Source organism: Melanostigma gelatinosum (assembly GCF_949748355.1).
Source record: "Melanostigma gelatinosum genome assembly, chromosome: 5".
Classification (NCBI taxonomy): domain Eukaryota; kingdom Metazoa; phylum Chordata; class Actinopteri; order Perciformes; family Zoarcidae; genus Melanostigma; species Melanostigma gelatinosum.
The window spans coordinates 15,068,965-15,084,991 of NC_136638.1; the positions used below are offsets into that span (position 1 = coordinate 15,068,965).

At 39.0% G+C, this 16,027-nt stretch overlaps 4 protein-coding genes across 5 annotated transcripts in view; all 4 read right to left on the minus strand.

Moving 5' to 3' along the window:
• The window catches only part of gfpt2 (glutamine-fructose-6-phosphate transaminase 2), a 32,951-nt gene extending 28,615 nt beyond the window's left edge, over positions 1-4,336 (minus strand). The window contains exons 1-5 of the mRNA XM_079269336.1: positions 4,171-4,336; positions 3,038-3,131; positions 2,734-2,921; positions 2,461-2,572; positions 2,102-2,229 (exon numbers count right to left, since the gene is read on the minus strand). Of these exons, the coding sequence (XP_079125462.1) occupies positions 2,102-2,229; positions 2,461-2,572; positions 2,734-2,921; positions 3,038-3,065 (456 nt within the window). The 5' untranslated portion in view covers positions 3,066-3,131; positions 4,171-4,336. The remainder of the gene's footprint in view (positions 1-2,101; positions 2,230-2,460; positions 2,573-2,733; positions 2,922-3,037; positions 3,132-4,170) is intronic.
• Positions 4,337-5,642: 1,306 nt separating this feature from the next.
• On the minus strand, positions 5,643-6,805 carry LOC306777270 (C-X-C motif chemokine 6-like). The gene is made up of 4 exons (XM_079268321.1): positions 6,675-6,805; positions 6,396-6,519; positions 6,083-6,160; positions 5,643-5,910 (listed from the first exon to the last, which is right to left on the minus strand). Exons 1-4 carry the CDS (start codon positions 6,736-6,738, stop codon positions 5,841-5,843), a joined length of 336 nt encoding a protein of 111 aa, XP_079124447.1. The 5' UTR covers positions 6,739-6,805; the 3' UTR covers positions 5,643-5,840.
• A 2,251-nt stretch (positions 6,806-9,056) lies between these two features.
• On the minus strand, positions 9,057-9,755 carry LOC306777863 (C-X-C motif chemokine 9-like; the record flags this gene model as incomplete). The annotated part of the gene is made up of 3 exons (XM_079269170.1): positions 9,057-9,138; positions 9,417-9,540; positions 9,692-9,755. The coding sequence occupies 3 exons, from the start codon at positions 9,753-9,755 to the stop codon at positions 9,057-9,059; spliced, it is 270 nt and encodes an 89-aa protein (XP_079125296.1).
• A 1,291-nt stretch (positions 9,756-11,046) lies between these two features.
• Positions 11,047-12,201, minus strand: LOC306777380 (C-X-C motif chemokine 10-like). Of its 2 annotated transcripts, none has more exons than XM_079268463.1 (4): positions 12,100-12,201; positions 11,821-11,944; positions 11,465-11,527; positions 11,047-11,292 (listed from the first exon to the last, which is right to left on the minus strand). In XM_079268463.1, the coding sequence occupies exons 1-4, from the start codon at positions 12,161-12,163 to the stop codon at positions 11,223-11,225; spliced, it is 321 nt and encodes a 106-aa protein (XP_079124589.1). In that variant the 5' UTR covers positions 12,164-12,201; the 3' UTR covers positions 11,047-11,222. The 2 variants fall into 2 exon arrangements, with proteins under 2 accessions (XP_079124589.1, XP_079124588.1); XM_079268462.1 differs by having other exon boundaries at positions 11,465-11,542.
• Positions 12,202-16,027: the final 3,826 nt, after the last annotated feature.

Below are 16,027 nucleotides of genomic sequence, written 5' to 3' on the forward strand. Positions count from 1 at the left end.
TGGTCTTAAGAGCAAACACTCCATGATTACACAACGAAAAAGGTCAGCAGTGTTTTTCTGGACCTGCTGACCAACAATGATTTTCTTTTAAAGTGCGTCACAGATCCTCTGATCATATCACCAGCTGTGACCATGAGGTGTGTGAGAGAAGAGAGATAGTGGAGACAAAGAAAGATTTGATGCACTGTGCTCAGGGCAGTGGTAATCTTACAAATAAACAACAGGGAGCCCCCGTGGCTTTTTATCATCTGTGTATTATTTTGGCAGATGAAACTGTTGTTGTGTGATTTATAAAATGTTAGGCCAATGGACACAGAGAAAAGCCCCCCCCCCCCCCCCCCCAAAAAAACACGTTCCGAGCAAGACCCAGTGCTCATATGGGAAAGGGATGGAGGTCAACTTTATTACAAATACAACTAAATCCTATTAACACTTAATGATACCACTTTAGGTGGGGCAAGTGTGGAATGCGTTATTACCTAGCGTTAGCAAATGTGATGGCAAGTTCAACTCGTGCCAGTTTGTGTCTCATTTCAGTTGCATTACATTACAATACATGAGGGGCCCAAAGTAAGACTAGGTCCCCTCGGGAGACCAGTGAAGCTAGATAAGGATATGACGGTTTCCGAAACAGTCTGACAAAAACGATTTGCTCCTAGCTAGCTGACTCAGTTAGCGTGGGGGAGATATAGCGTTAATGTTATGAAGGACTTCACGTTAGCTTTATCTCGTGTTAGTTTGTGTACACGGGTTAGCTCGAATGCTAGCTTTGCTAGCTAACGTTAGCCTACAATGTTGTTTTGCTAACGGCCTGATTTCCGGTCGGACTGTACAGATAGCTAAAGCTAAACACAATCAATTAACATACCTTTTTATGATACAATTTCTTTGACGTTCCAATCCGTCAGATTCCTTCATTTTGTCCATAATTAGCTGTTTTAACACGATTTTCTTCTCGAAAACTCAAAAGATAAAGCCTGTACAAACTAGAGTGGGCCTCCAAAACGCCTTTTTTTGTTAAGAGCTCGGTGATTGGTCCGTTTGACAAAATAAGGGTATCGAATCATTTAGGGGCGTTGCCTGGCAACACTACTGCCGGAAGCTCCAGTCTTTGGAACAGAACAAACCTGATTACGTCATTTGTTGTTTACCAAGATGTTCCCTGCGATCACCAACACAAGACACTGCTAAACAATATGGCATTATCATATAATGTACTACAATAAAACGTGCTCATTTTGTAATGTGTGTAATTATACAGCCATTATTCTTTTAGTATAAATATAGTCCTCACTAATGATAAAGGGCTTGTGTTCTTGTGCGTTCAACTTCTTAAAACTTTGGAATGTTGTAGGTCAGGTGAGAGCACAGAAAAGTGAGCCTGGGTAATGGGCCAGGGAGACTGTATAAATACAGATAAAAGAGATAAACAACTGGGTCAGCTCTGTCACTTTTGAAAATAAAAAAAGAAGCTAAACACTTAATCCTTACAACTGGTTCATATTTAACACCCGATTTATTTCCTTCTATTTGTGAAAGTTAAATTTTGATGACACAGACATTATTCTGTCAGTGTTCATGGTATGTTAGAGCACTGCATTATAAACATGAATATATATATATATATATATATATATATATATATATATATATATATATATATATATATATATATATATATATATATATATATATATATATATATATATATATATATATATATATATATATATATCCAGAGCTTGTGTGACAATGTGATGGTTCCAAACCAAATTTCTCAAAGCCATGAGAATCTAAAAAACTCAGTCTTGCCAAAAGTGACCTCGTGAATGAATAAAAGTGAAAAAACAACCTCTTAACACAGCTTAATCCCGGTTTGTTATCAATCAGGTTCATCGGGTACATCCAATGAAAGTCAGGCCTGAGACCTTTCATTTTGGCCTAAACTAAACTAACAGTGAGCAAGAACGTGTGTAGGTGTTTTTCTTTTCACTTTTATTCAAGTTGTGCTGCCCTAAATTATTCAGTATTATTTGGGGGCAAAGACAAACTTGTTACTGCTCCTTGGCACATCAAAGCTTCTACATTTGTTCATACTCACTGGCACTGTGCTGTCCCACAGCCGGTGAAAGTGTGTCTCCTCAGCAGAGAGACCCTTGTGGGGATAATACCTGGCATCAGTGAGCCCTGCCTGGTGCTCGAACTTCTGGAGGATCTCCTGGTCCTGCTCTAAGTGAAGATGGGCACACAGTCAACAGTGGAGACAGAATGAGCCAGTGTTTTCAGATGCTGCACTCCATTATAGCAACCTCTGAAGATTGTGACGTTTACATAATTCTGTGTCATGTAGTAATGGAAGTTAGTGTATCTGTGTCTTAACACACACAGGTAGTGCCTAAATATTTATCAAAATGAAAATAAATGTCCATCATTTAGGTTCAGCTGGTTTTGTTGACTTACTGATCAGCAGTGTGCTCACTAATGAGGTGGCTTTGGCTTTCACAACAGGCACTGGGGACTTGACTGGCGATGGTGCCTCAAAAGACAGCAGCTTCCCATCAACCTTGCCTTCCTGATCACACACGTTTACACTGTTAGGATTAACTTACAAACCAGTTACACGAAAAACAAGAGCAAACTAAATGTTTCCAGGCATCACACAAGCCGACACATACATAAGGTAACCATTTCCAAATACTTTGGTTCAGATAGTCAGGACAAACAGGAAAGTACCTCTGCAGTCTTCCTGAACTTGTGCTTTGGGATGACAGGGTTGTTCCATAATATGTTGACAGCCAGGTCTGGAGGTGGTGAATGCATGGTGGCATCCATCAGCTCATCATAGCTTACATTGCGCCGAGTCATTCCAATGGGAGACGAAAAGGCGCCAAAGAGACCGGATGATGTTCCAGACTCAAGTGCTAAAGAATGGAAATATGAGGAAAGCATTTCTGATGTCGCCGTAAAACTAGCAAATCATTTTTACATGTTTTAAAATGTTAATATTATCACACCAAAATCTTTCTTCCTGCATTACCTGGAATGTCTCCCCGTCGTGAACTCATTTTGACACCAGATCAGAAGGGCTGACCACAGGAGACAGTGTGAAGGTCCACCTTTGGGCTCCAAACCTTCATCACATGACATCACACAGTGTTACAGGGTCATTGGACAGATAGAAAAAGGCCTGCACCTATGGAAGCAACGTGTGTAGTCCAACAAGACGTTGATGTCGGTCAGAAGCGAGGCAAATAAATAAATGTCACATGCATGTCTTTATTAGCCTAAGCATGGGTAAGTCAGAGACTAAACCGACTGTGTGAAGTGCATCGTGTCCTGTTTCTGACCTGCTCCAAATAGAACCAAAGAGTCTGGTTACATGACTATAGTTATTATCAGTTTATGTAAGTCACCCTCATATACCAGGCTCTCCTCTGCCCAAAACAGAGGGAAACAGCCCGACTGTGAAATAAAGCAGGCTCATATTCACAGGGAAATGAAACCTTTTGAATTGAGGAAATACTGCCTGTTGGATAAAATGGAACTTGTTCTACATTTAATACCTCATTGTGTAAAAGACAAAGACAGCCACTCAAAGTAGTCCTCTTTGGTCACGGTGAACCTGATAACCTGTTATCAGTGCTCCTTATCGTTCAGCCTTGGCTGGGCTCACTTTCCATTGCGATCCACCTGCATCTTCCTCACTTTCGGCTGAATGAATGATAGAAGACGTCGTCCACCATCTGCGAAAATCTTTATGCTGGCATTATTTGGATTTTGCAGATTTAGATAAGTGTCTTCGAGTATACTTTGCAGACATGCTGACACCAAATCTGCTGTTGTTCACGTCAGTGCTGTGGGGAGTCAGTTGCAATGACTTGCAAAAAGGAACTGGCTAAATCCCACCACGGGCGTGTGGGAACAATGTCTAAAATAATCTGTAAACTAGAACAACATTAACACTTCGGCTACTTTTAGGGAGGCCACCTAAGTACTGAAAAAAACCTGTCGAGTATTTAAATCATTAATAGACTGGTATGTGTCAAAAACTACATGCATTGCATTTGTTTGTGATTTTTTCTTCTCAAATCAGTTCAGTCATTTGCAGCGTTTAAAAGAAGGACACCAGCTTGTCATGCACGCTCCATTAAACGGAAATGTAAGACTTACCTCAGCCTGTTGTAATTACTCCACAGCGACACGGATTTCTTTGCAACAGAGGCGCAGATTTGACAGACTGAACGAACAAATATTGCATGTTTGTTCATCGGTGGGTTCATCCATGACTTTTGGACACGCAGAGAGTAAACAGAGCCCCGAGGCGTCCACCAGTGAGCGCACCATATCCGACAACGGAGACGGCGGAAGTGATTCATCCGAAACTTAAAGCGCTGCAGCCCGCCTGGGAAGACGTGCGATGCACTGTAACGGCACTGTGAAAGAGTAGTCTACTGTTACGCAGGCCTACCGGACAATACCAATAAGCAGTGATGGGAGAATGAATCAGATCTTTGACTTAAGCTATAAGGTCTCAGTAACAACAGTTAAAGTCCTGCGTTTTTAATTTGTAAAAGTATAAACATCACTATTAAAGTACCGAGACGTACATGCAGAATAGTCTATTTCAGAATAATGTATATTATGTTATTGAATTATGAATCAATGTGTACATTGACTTTAAAGTTAAAGCTGGCACATGTGGAGCTGATTTGATTTGATTTAGATTTATTTTTGTTAATCACAGGCTTGCTTGTAAAATGCCCTCTACAGATCAGTAAAGTGTTCTCGATAGGCTATATCATATTTTTTGTTATATTATATAATAATAATGCAAAATATAATAATATAAAATATTATACATTATGTTGATCTGGTAAGTAACTTAAGTTATCAAATACATGTAGTGAAGTAAGAAATACAATATTTGCCTTTGGGATGTAAAAGTATGATCTAGCAGGGGAAAAAACACTAAAGTAAAGTAAGTACCCACTTCAGATAAGTACTTTCCACCAATGCCAGTTTCAATGTCTTATTTCAACATTGAGATGGGCAGGAAGTTCACTGTTGAAGGTTTGTAGTTAAATTATGCGTAAGAAATTGAACTGCCCAAAATACCATGTGATGTATGAAGCATAGAAAATGCTGTTGGCTTTGGTTAAAGTTAGGGCTATGCATACAGTGGTTATGGTAAATATATTGGGAATGAACTCCAGTGTGTGTGTGTGTGTGTGTGTGATGGGTTAGAGCATTACAGCCTATAATAATCATTGATCTGAGCCGCCCCTGTCAGAGAAAACAAATGGTGCTGGCGTGTTATTCACCCTGTAATCTCAGAGTCACTGCAGCTTTGGTGTCCTCTGGTATCTGATACATGTACATACTAGTAAGACCCATTCAGTGTGTTGAGAAGACGCCTTAAAGAGTGACTCCCTCTGATATTCAATGCTGTGCATTCTTATTCTGTATGAGATCAGTGACATGACACTTGAACTGCATTCATTGCATTTGCAGTCCTGAACCACAAGGTGACACTGTTGATGTAGGGAACAACAAACACTTTTTAGTTAATGCTTCCTTGAGCTTTTATTATTATTATTTTAAAAAACACTGACAATTCCAAAATGCATAAAACTTGGTTCACAACACATACATCTATTTACAAAAACAGATAAAATAAAATAAAATGGAACGGAGATCATACTGTAAGTGCACATCAGTATAAATAGAATATAAATAGACAAAAAGTGTATTTCATTTCACATCTGCATTCGTTTAAGGTGCCTTTGTTTGTGGGGGTCAGAGGTCATCTGCTCTTCGTATTGATCGGAGGACTTAAGGAGTCAGACGCGAGCTGTGTTGGTAGTGGAAGTGAGCTCAGTTGGTCTGGCTGTAGAAGAGGTTTCCCGTTTCCTAGAAATGACAAAGAAGAAGAACACACATTAGACACATTACAACAGTGTGGAGAGGGCATCATGTAATTCATTGTGAAATATGGAGATTCACTGAAAGATTCATATTAGAAGTTGGGTGATCAGTTTATTCTGAAGATGAGGCTCGGATTCATGTCTGTAATAATACTCACATGATGGAAGCCATGAGTTTTTGCACTGCCGTCAACTTGGGGTTCAGGCAATAGCGACGGCCGCTGTTGAGGGTGACACTGTTGAAATGGACAGTAGAGGCAGTTAGATTGATGACTAGAAGTGCCTTTAATAAATATTGGATAGAAATTGATAAAATGCCAGCCTAGGTGTTATGTGTGAAAGGTTTACTGAGAAGCTTCCAATTAGCACACAAAATACAAATAGCAAATCATTCTTTTCTAATCAGGACACATTATTGCACTAAGATACCACATTTCCACAATCTTAATTAAAGATTTCAGTGCATCTTACACAATCTCCACTTTGTCACAGAAGATGGTTGCTGGGTAGATCTGGATGTCCGTTATCTTAGTCCCTGGTCTAATTCCATTCCTGAGACGTTGACACAGACACAGTTTTCCTGATGTGTGATCCACTAGAGAAAGACAAAGAAAAAAATAATTTCATTAATTCAGTTCATTCAGTTCATTTTTCACTTCTTACAGCTACCAACACATATAGAACTGTATAAAACAAAGATCACATTGTCCACATTAGAGTGGTGAATGCTAAAGAAGTATTCAAACTTACTTTGGGCTTCAGAGATGCAGACCATGACAGCCAGGAGCACAAACACTTTCATGATGCCGGACATCGTCGGTTTCCTCTTTGGTGAAGAAGACGCTGGTGCTGTGATGAAGGTGATAGAGAGGAGCTGTAACAAGTGCAGCTAGAGGGATAGACTAGAGTCAAAGAGAACTGTGAGGAGTAGAGACCAAGGGTCGCCTTAAATACTTTCTTCACACACATACCTCATCGTACTTCCTGTGATCAAGGGGATTTTTGAAACAGGAAAGTGAAACTTCAAAACCCACAAAATTACCCTGACTCATCTTTCCACTCGTCGCCCCCCGTGGTTACTAATAATTGAACTAGATTTTAAATTTAAAAGTATATTTTGATGTCATGTAAGAGAATAGCAATATAAAAACACAATTGTAACATGTTGTGACTGTAAAGCCGCATGTGCAAGAAAACCGAGACTCACATTGTTTGTCTAAATTGTTTTATAACCTATGAAAAAAATATTCTTGGACATTTTCCACACTTTATTTATTTTGATATCATGAAGAATATAGATCCAAACAAATGGGTCATGTAAAACTATTCATGAAAATATATGAGTCATTTATAAGTTAATGATGGGATTTGGGTCCCCTGTGTTTTTATTTCCCATTATACTTATTTCCAATATAAAGTGAACAAAAAGCTCATATCATATACAGTGCTGGTGACATTTGTTTCCTCCTGGATGTAAGCAAAGACACAACTGAACCGAATATGTCTTGGTGATGATAGCATTCCATAATGACACATTCAATCTACGACACAATGTGTCAGCACATGAGAGTGCTAATCCTCCATTTCTGATAGACTTTGTCAAAAATGCTTTTGTATAAAATTTCAAATCGAGTTAGTGTAGATTTGTGTGGAATATTTTATATTTGGCAACAGAAAGTGTGGGCAGGTGATCTTTCCAACATCTGGTTCTGTGTGCATGTGGTGTGCATCAGTGGTTAACACCATCAGCGCGTACACAGCACCAAATCAAACATAAGAGGGCTCGGAATAATATGACGAGTACGATTTTCTTTCTTTCCACTGTAGCTGCGTGGTAGTGACATGACATTAATGCTGTGAAAAGGTCAGTATTATCAGTAATATTTGATGGGTTCTGAATTTTTTTATTATAAACCATAGTTGTTAGATATTGTCAGATCTGATATGTGATATATGCCAGGAGTTATTTGTGCTTGTGCTAGTGAGCCATTACTATCCCAAAAGAACATTTCAAAAGTAAAAAATACATTTAAACCAACTCAAATTCCGCTTGATATCTTTTCAGCACTGTCTCACCATCACACTCCGGAGCACGGAGGAGAGGGCCGGACTGTCTGGACACTGTCAGCTGACCACTGTGCATACATCACCAAGGATTTCAGGTTTCATATCGTTTTTGTGTGAGATCGCTGCAGTGACCATGGATGTAGAATTCACACTCTCTGCCTTCTCCAGGCACCTCACCACAACAGGTAGCTCTCTTATTGATGGCTGTCAGTATCAAGCTGTTTTCGCTTCATTCAGATTCGTGAGACGGTGGGCTTTTTAGGAAATGATTTACCTCGGTGACGTCAGCTGGCTACTATGATGAGCAGGCCAGAAGCGTATTACTGCGCGCCGGTCATCAAGTGATTCGGCTCTTCAGTCTGCTCCTCTCTCCTTCTCTCTGTGCTGTGCGTCTTTCCACTCCAAAGATGATGCTCATTTTATTTGAGAAGTTTGCTCAAATATTGGTCGGGTCGTTTCGGTCTCCCAAAATATTTGTCGGGACATTTCAAAACCACATGCAAACCTACGCCCTTGCCTAAATACCAGTTTGAGAAAAGGCATACACATCTGGCCCCGGGTATAATGATGCACAAAATACTTCACAAATCTGAAATGATCGTGTAATTGATGAACAAAACAGTCAAAGCGTTGCAACTCAATGGCTGAGACCTATAGAGCAGATTCGGTTGACTGAACATGGAAATATTTCGTATATGATGCAACAAGAAGTCGTGTTAATTTAACAAATAACAATTCAGACTTTTGAACATGAATAAATCATTTTCGCGAAACATGATTTGAATAAGTGCAACCAATGTGCATCTTATTTCCATGTAATTCCAACAGCTTCCTTTTTACACGGTGGAAGTGAGTTCAGTTGGGCTGGCTGTCGTAGAGGTTTCCCTTTTCCGAGAAATTACACAAAAAGAAAGGAGGAACACACATGAGACGCATTACAACAGTGAAAAGAAGGCATCCTGGAAGTCATTATGAAATATGGAGATTCACTGAAAGATTCATATTAGAAGTTGGGTGATCAGTTTATTCTGAAGATGAGGCTCGGATTCATGTCTGTAATAATACTCACATGATGGAAGCCATGAGTTTTTGCACTGCCGTCAACTTGGGGTTCAGGCAATAGCGAAGGCCGCTGTTGAGGGTGACACTGTTGAAATGGACAGTAGAGGCAGTTAGATTGATGACTAGAAGTGCCTCAAATGTGCAGCTTCGTAATAACTTTCACTGCAGCTGAGGCCGGACTTGAACCTTTGTTAAATCTCAGATAGAAAGAATAAAATGCCGCCCTAGGTGTTATGTGTGAGAGGTTTACTTGAGAAGCTTTCTATTAGCACAAAAAATGCAAATAGCCAATAATCCTCTTCTAAATAGCACACATTATTGCAAGATCTCACAATTTAAATTAAAGATTTCAGTGTGTCTTACACAATCTCCACTTTGTCACAGAAGATGGTTGCTGAGTAGATCTGGATGTCCTTTATGTCATTCCTTGAGGTAATTCTATTCCTGGCACGCAGACACAGACACTGGACACCTGTCTCTGGTGTTACTAGAAAGACAAAGAAGAAAAAAACATTTCATTTAATTCGATTTTTTTTCACTCCACATATTTCTGCTCCCAGCGACCAAAACATGTCAACATATATCAAGTATCGATTTATTTTGTCTGTCGAACAAAACAAAACAAATCACAAATTTACCTTGGGCTTTAGAGATGCAGACCATGACAGCCAGGAGCAGAAACACTTTCATTATACCGGACATCGTCGGTTTCAAGATGACACTGGTGCTAGAAAAATATCTTGTTGCTTGTGTTGAAGATGATAGAAAAATGAGCTGTAATAAACCCAGCCATAGAGATCAGCTGTCAAAAAGGGCAAAGTTTGTTTGTTATGGGTAAATCTCTAGGGATTGGATACCACCATGTGTGTGTGTGTGTGTATGTGTGTGTGTGTGTGTGGGTGTGTGTCTGTGTGTGTGTGTGTGTGTGTGTGTGTGTGTGTGGAGCATGACAGCCTATGAGACTCAGTGGATCTGAGCCGCCCCTGTCAGTACTATAGAGGTTAAGGCAGAATACTCTCTTTCAATGTGCATCAACAGAAGACATGAAAATGACACATGATACAATTGTCATTAATTGTAACAAGAACAATTTATAGAACAAAGTTAACTTTTGTTTTTCTCTTTTTTATTTCGAGCGATGATATCATCTCTATTGAGACTAGCCTGCAGGTTGTTCCACGACCAAAGTCCATTCCAAAATATACTCTTTTTTTCTCCCAGTCCACACAGGCGGCACCTTTAAGCCTAGCCAATTTCTGCATCGAAGATTTAGGTATTTTGTGCCAATACAACTTCCGGGCATTGTCACAATGTTCTTGTACATTAAAATATACGAATGCTGCATGCTAAGCATAGCAAGTGAAGACCATTTTACAATGTGCAGTGATGAGTCCTGTCGCCTTTAGTTTCAAAGGTATCTCAAATCTATCTGGGACAGGCACATCTGTAATGGTATCATCTAAAGGAATAGGCTTGTAACCAGACAATTATGTGAGGATGGAGAGAACTATAACTTAAATCCATATGGAAAAATAAGTGTGAACTTGAGTTACTTCGTTCCAATGTGATGCTTGAAATTAAGATTTTTTGATGAATCAAATGCCGGAATATTTGAATGTCCAGAAACACATGGTGCTGGTGTGTTATTCACCCTGTAATCTCAGAGTCTCTGCAGCTTTGGTGTCCTCTGGTAGCTGATGCATGTACATACTAGTAAGACCCATTAAGTGTGTTGAGGAGACTCGTTAAAATATTTAATGCTTGGCATTCTAATATTATGAGATATGTAAATTTGCACATAGACTGTATTTATTGCATTGGCAGCCCTGAACCACAAGGTGGCACTGTTGATGTATATGGAACAAACAGTATCAGACCCAGAACAAAAAACAATGAATCAATGCTTCTTTGATTTCTTTTTTGTATTTATTATAAAAACAACACTGACATTACTAAAAATGCATAAAACTTGGTTCACAACACATACATCGATTTACAAAAACAGAGAAAAGGAAATAAAATTAAACGGAGATCATACTGTAAGTGCACATCAGTATAAATAGAAGATAAATAGACAAAAGGTTTCATTCAACTACATCTGCATTCGTTTAAGGTGCCTTTGTTTGTGGGGGTCAGAGGTCATCTGCTCTTCATATTGATCTTAAAGAGTCAGATGCGAGCTGTGTTGGTGGTGGAAGTGAGCTCAGTTGGTCTGGCTGTAGAAGAGGTTTGCCGTTTCCTAGAAATGACAAAGAAGAAGAACACACATTAGACACATTACAACAGTGTGGAGAGGGCATCATGTAATTCATTGTGAAATATGGAGATTCACTGAAAGATTCATATTCGAAGTTGGGTGATCAGTTTATTCTGAAGAAGAGGCTCGGATTCATGTCTGTAATAATACTCACATGATGGAAGCCATGAGTTTTTGCACTGCCGTCAACTTGGGGTTCAGGCAATAGCGAAGGCCGCTGTTGAGGGTGACACTGTTGAAATGGACAGTAGAGGCAGTTAGATTGATGACTAGAAGTGCCTCAAATGTGCAGCTTCGTAATAACTTTCACTGCAGCTGAGGCCGGACTTGAACCTTTGATAAATCTCAGATAGAAAGAATAAAATGCCGCCCTAGGTGTTATGTGTGAGAGGTTTACTTGAGAAGCTTTCTATTAGCACAAAAAATGCAAATAGCCAATAATCCTCTTCTAAATAGCACACATTATTGCAAGATCTCACAATTTAAATTTAAGATTTCAGTGTGTCTTACACAATCTCCACTTTGCCACAGAAGATGGTTGCTGAGTAGATCTGGATGTCCTTTACGTCATTCTTTGAGGTGATTCTATTCCTCATTTTTTGACACAGACACTGTTTTCCTGATGTGTGATCCACTAGAGAAAGACAAAGAAAAAAATAATTTCATTAATTCAGTTCATTCAGTTCATTTTTCACTTCTTACAGCTACCAACACATATAGAACTGTATAAAACAAAGATCACATTGTCCACATTAGAGTGGTGAATGCTAAAGAAGTATTCAAACTTACTTTGGGCTTCAGAGATGCAGACCATGACAGCCAGGAGCACAAACACTTTCATGATGCCGGACATCCTCGGTTTCCTCTTTGGTGAAGAAGACTCTGGTGCTGTGATGAAGGTGATAGAGAGGAGCTGTAACAAGTGCAGCTAGAGGGATAGACTAGAGTCAAAGAGAACTGTGAGGAGTAGAGACCAAGGATCGCCTTTAAATACTTTCTTCACACACATACCTCATCCTACTTCCTGTGATCAAGGGGATTTTTGAAACAGGAAAGTGAAACCACAAGCAAAACCTACGTACTCATTCCACTAGCAGTTGCCTGTGGTTACTATTAATTGAACCTGATTTTAGATTTTGAAAGTATATTTTGGTGTCATGTATGACAATATGAATATAAAACAAAAGTGTAACTTTCGATTGGAAAGCTGCATGTGACAAGAAAACGTATACTCACACCTTTGTGTAAATTGACATATATGACCTATGAAAAATATATTTTTTCACATTTTGCATACTATTCATGTTGATACCATGAAGAATAAAGATTCAAATCCAGTTGGTGTAGATTGCTGTTGAATTTGGCAACACAAGGTGTGGGCATGTGATCTTTCCAACATCTGGTTCTGTATGCATGTTGTGTGCATCAGTGGTTAACACCATCAGCACCAAATCAAACAAGAGGGCTCGGAATAATATGAAGGCGAGTATGAGTTCCTTTCTTTCCACTGTAGCTGCGTGGTAGTGACATGACATTTATGGCTTGAATAATTCAGTATTGTCAGTCATTTTTGATGGGTTCGGCATTTTTGAATTTGAATCTGTATTGTTCGATATTAACTCCGTCAGATCTGATATGCTCTCCAAGGGTCATGAGTTTTCTTTCCACTAGCTGCATGGTAGTGACATGACATTTATTGTGTGAATAAGTCAGGATTATCAGTAATAGTTAAGGGATTCTGCATTATTTCGTCGTCATTAGACATTAAATCAGATCTGATAAAGGATAGATGTCATGGGTTTGAAAAGAAATGCTTGATTTCTGCAGAAAGCGTGTTCACTGTAAGTTTCACTTTTACGTCCTCTTTCAATTTTTGTTCAAAAGGACATCCCTTCACATCTCTTCCTTCTCAGTTTGTGATATCCTTCTCTTTTCTTCTGAAGTTTTCAACAAATATGGAATGAAAGTGAAAAACACAGAAAATCTGGATTTCCTGAAATATACTATAGCCTATAGGTACCATTTGTAGTAACGGGTGTTAGAGATCACATTATCGTTAAATCGAGTGGCAGGACCGTAAAGACAGAGGGTGACTATATATATATATGATGTTATATTGCCTTAATACTCGTAAAGCAGGGCCCTGAGAAAGACATATCTCTAACTTTCAGACATTTAGAATAAAAGGCATGTTTTATTTCTCATATTTTACTGTCTTCAAGTCTGGACTTGGTTTGTGGTGAAAATATAATTTAGCTTGATGTTCCACCAAGCTATATTTCTTAACCGTGAAAAAAAGAAGAAGACTGAATTTGTTGAATTCTTCAGAAATCTGTCTCAGCCAAGCTGTGCTATTTTAAGACACAGGGGTCTTCCTTGACAATGAAGAGCACTGAAAGGGACTTTCATTTATTTCTATAAAGTTCATACGAAACAACAGTGGTCAGCAAGTGTGACTTCCTACTACCACAGAAGCGAGCGCATGAAGGAAATTGAGTCCTTTTCCAACAAAGGACAAAAAATGTGAGTCATATCAAGAATTTCTGCAGTTTACTTCTCGAGAGATTTATTTATCACGCAGCAGCTCACGGTGGCACGCTGCATATTTCTGCCACCTCTGATGAACTCCATTTTCTTTCTGACAGACAGACTGCACTTAGCAAGCTTGAATATTTCATACTTCCCTCACATTAATATTTCATAGGTTTTCAGACTGGAGAGTGCACCGGCTCACGTCAGTAAAGTGCAGCTTGTTCTGGCACAGGAACAAAAAGGGATGACTCTGCGGTCCGGCTTTCAGTGGCAGTACATGTAAGACCAACACGGCTCATGGAAAATATGTTTTTATTAGTTGCCTATAGGGGGTAAATGTGGGTTTGGGTACGCATTTAATAATTCATGTTTCCTTTTTATGAAGTACTGCAGCTCTTCACCACAAGCTCTTCACCTTAAAAAGTGTTACCCTGTGTAGGAATGAACCGACAGGAACAAGAAACGTCAGCAGAGTCGCTTCCTCTGCAGACTGTGCATACAGCCTGGTGTGGTCGCACTTCCCATTTCATTTTAAAAAGCGATTTTTATAAATCAGCAAAAACGCTGTGACTAAATACCATGTAAATAGTGGGAAAATGTAAACAAAAAAAAAAAAAAAAGGATGAAAAACAAATCAGTGGTGGAAGAAATAAAACTACCATTTATGTTAAAAGTAAAAGTCCTGCATTCAAACTACCACTGAAGTCAAAGCACATAAGTATTATCAGCAAAATGTACTTAAAAACAGTAATTCTGCAGAAAACAGTCCTTTGTCAATGACACATTATATTAGCTTGTTAATACTGATGCATCCAATAGAAAGTAGAATTGTACTGCTGTAGATGCTTCAGATAGTTTAACTACATTAACTTAAGTCAGGAAGCAGTGTGGCCACATTAGATTGACAGTTTCCAGCCAATATAAACAGCCCAAATCATAACCTTGCCTGAAACGTGCCAACACGTGCCATAGAAAACACTTAAGCACACAAAGTTTCAATTTCACTTCAAATAACACAGGAAGACATGTGAGATCAATATTGCAACCCACAAAGTGTGCTGTCAGACAACAAATACAAATTCTCATTTCAATAACAATCTTCTCGCTGTTTGTCTTGTTTACTTAGGTCATATATTAGCGTCAGTATTATCGTGAGACTATTTTACATTCAGTCAAAAGAGTAACTTTAAATACAATACTGGAGTAAATCCACTTCATCTCTTTATACATTTAAAACATAGCCGTTAACGAGACTGGAGTGTCTTCCACTCTGCGTCGTAAGTGACCCACTGCTTCAGGCTGACTTGATGGAGCAGGTCAAAAGGTTACGCATTACTTTCATTTGATATTTTGAGGATTGTTCTTACGTGCGGTTCCTAACTGCGGTTGATTGAGACGATTCCCATAAGAAGAAGTTCCCATGTTATTCATTTCACATTGTGTTCAAACACATGAAGATAGGAGAAAAAATAAGAACGATGTTTTGAAAACGCATGTGATTAAATTGGGTGACTTTGTTGTTTTTGGGCCTCAAAAGCCGAGTAATAACAATAATGACACCTGTAGAAAGACTGATTTATTCAGCTTTACTGAAAAAAAATTAAACTTAATGTTTGACGTTGTCTTTTCACACCACCTGTGTTGACGAACTAACACGTTTTTTTTAACAGCCCTTGCCTCTCACTTTGGTGTGCTGAGGTAAGTGTGAAAAGAAAGCGAGGCCGGAGAGTCGATGTGACCGCAAGAGACTCTTCGAAAGTTTCCAGCCCCGAAAAAACAAGTTTTCCTGTGACAGTGAAGGTGTTTTTTCTCTTACTGGAACCATCAGCATGTATGTTTCAAGTGTTTGAAACATAATAATTTCTCATTGCACATTAAAGGTGTGTTTGGGAACAACTACAGCAAGTTGTTCGGCCAAATTTGAACCTGGAAGAAAGTCAAACACAGGGATTTGTTTTCCACCCGTGTGATTATCTGAATGCTCTTGATTCTTGCCCCGTCGGACGTCGTTCCGGACGACAAATGTCGCACCATTTCCATATCTTAGCAAATAACTGATTGAGTACAATATTATCATTACAGAAAGGAAGGTTGGCTAAATCTACAAATTGAATAACCAAGTTGATTGATGATGAGAATGATCCTTTTACACTATTTGAATAAACAGCCAATGTCTCAGTTTGGC

Bases quoted from the DNA above. Each gene is read 5' to 3' on its own strand.
- LOC306777270 (XM_079268321.1), bottom strand. From the start codon at position 6,738: ATGTCCGGCATCATGAAAGTGTTTGTGCTCCTGGCTGTCATGGTCTGC. The intron at 6,520-6,674 runs GTAAGTTTGAAT...GTCTTTCTCTAG, and splicing joins CTGCATCTCTGAAGCCCAAA to TGGATCACACATCAGGAAAA. The intron at 5,911-6,082 runs GTGAGTATTATT...TGTCATTTCTAG, and splicing joins AAACTCATGGCTTCCATCAT to GAAACGGGAAACCTCTTCTA.
- LOC306777380 (XM_079268462.1), bottom strand. From the start codon at position 12,163: ATGTCCGGCATCATGAAAGTGTTTGTGCTCCTGGCTGTCATGGTCTGC. The intron at 11,543-11,820 runs GTAAGACACACT...CCATTTCAACAG, and splicing joins TGTGGCAAAGTGGAGATTGT to TGTCACCCTCAACAGCGGCC. The intron at 11,293-11,464 runs GTGAGTATTATT...TGTCATTTCTAG, and splicing joins AAACTCATGGCTTCCATCAT to GAAACGGCAAACCTCTTCTA.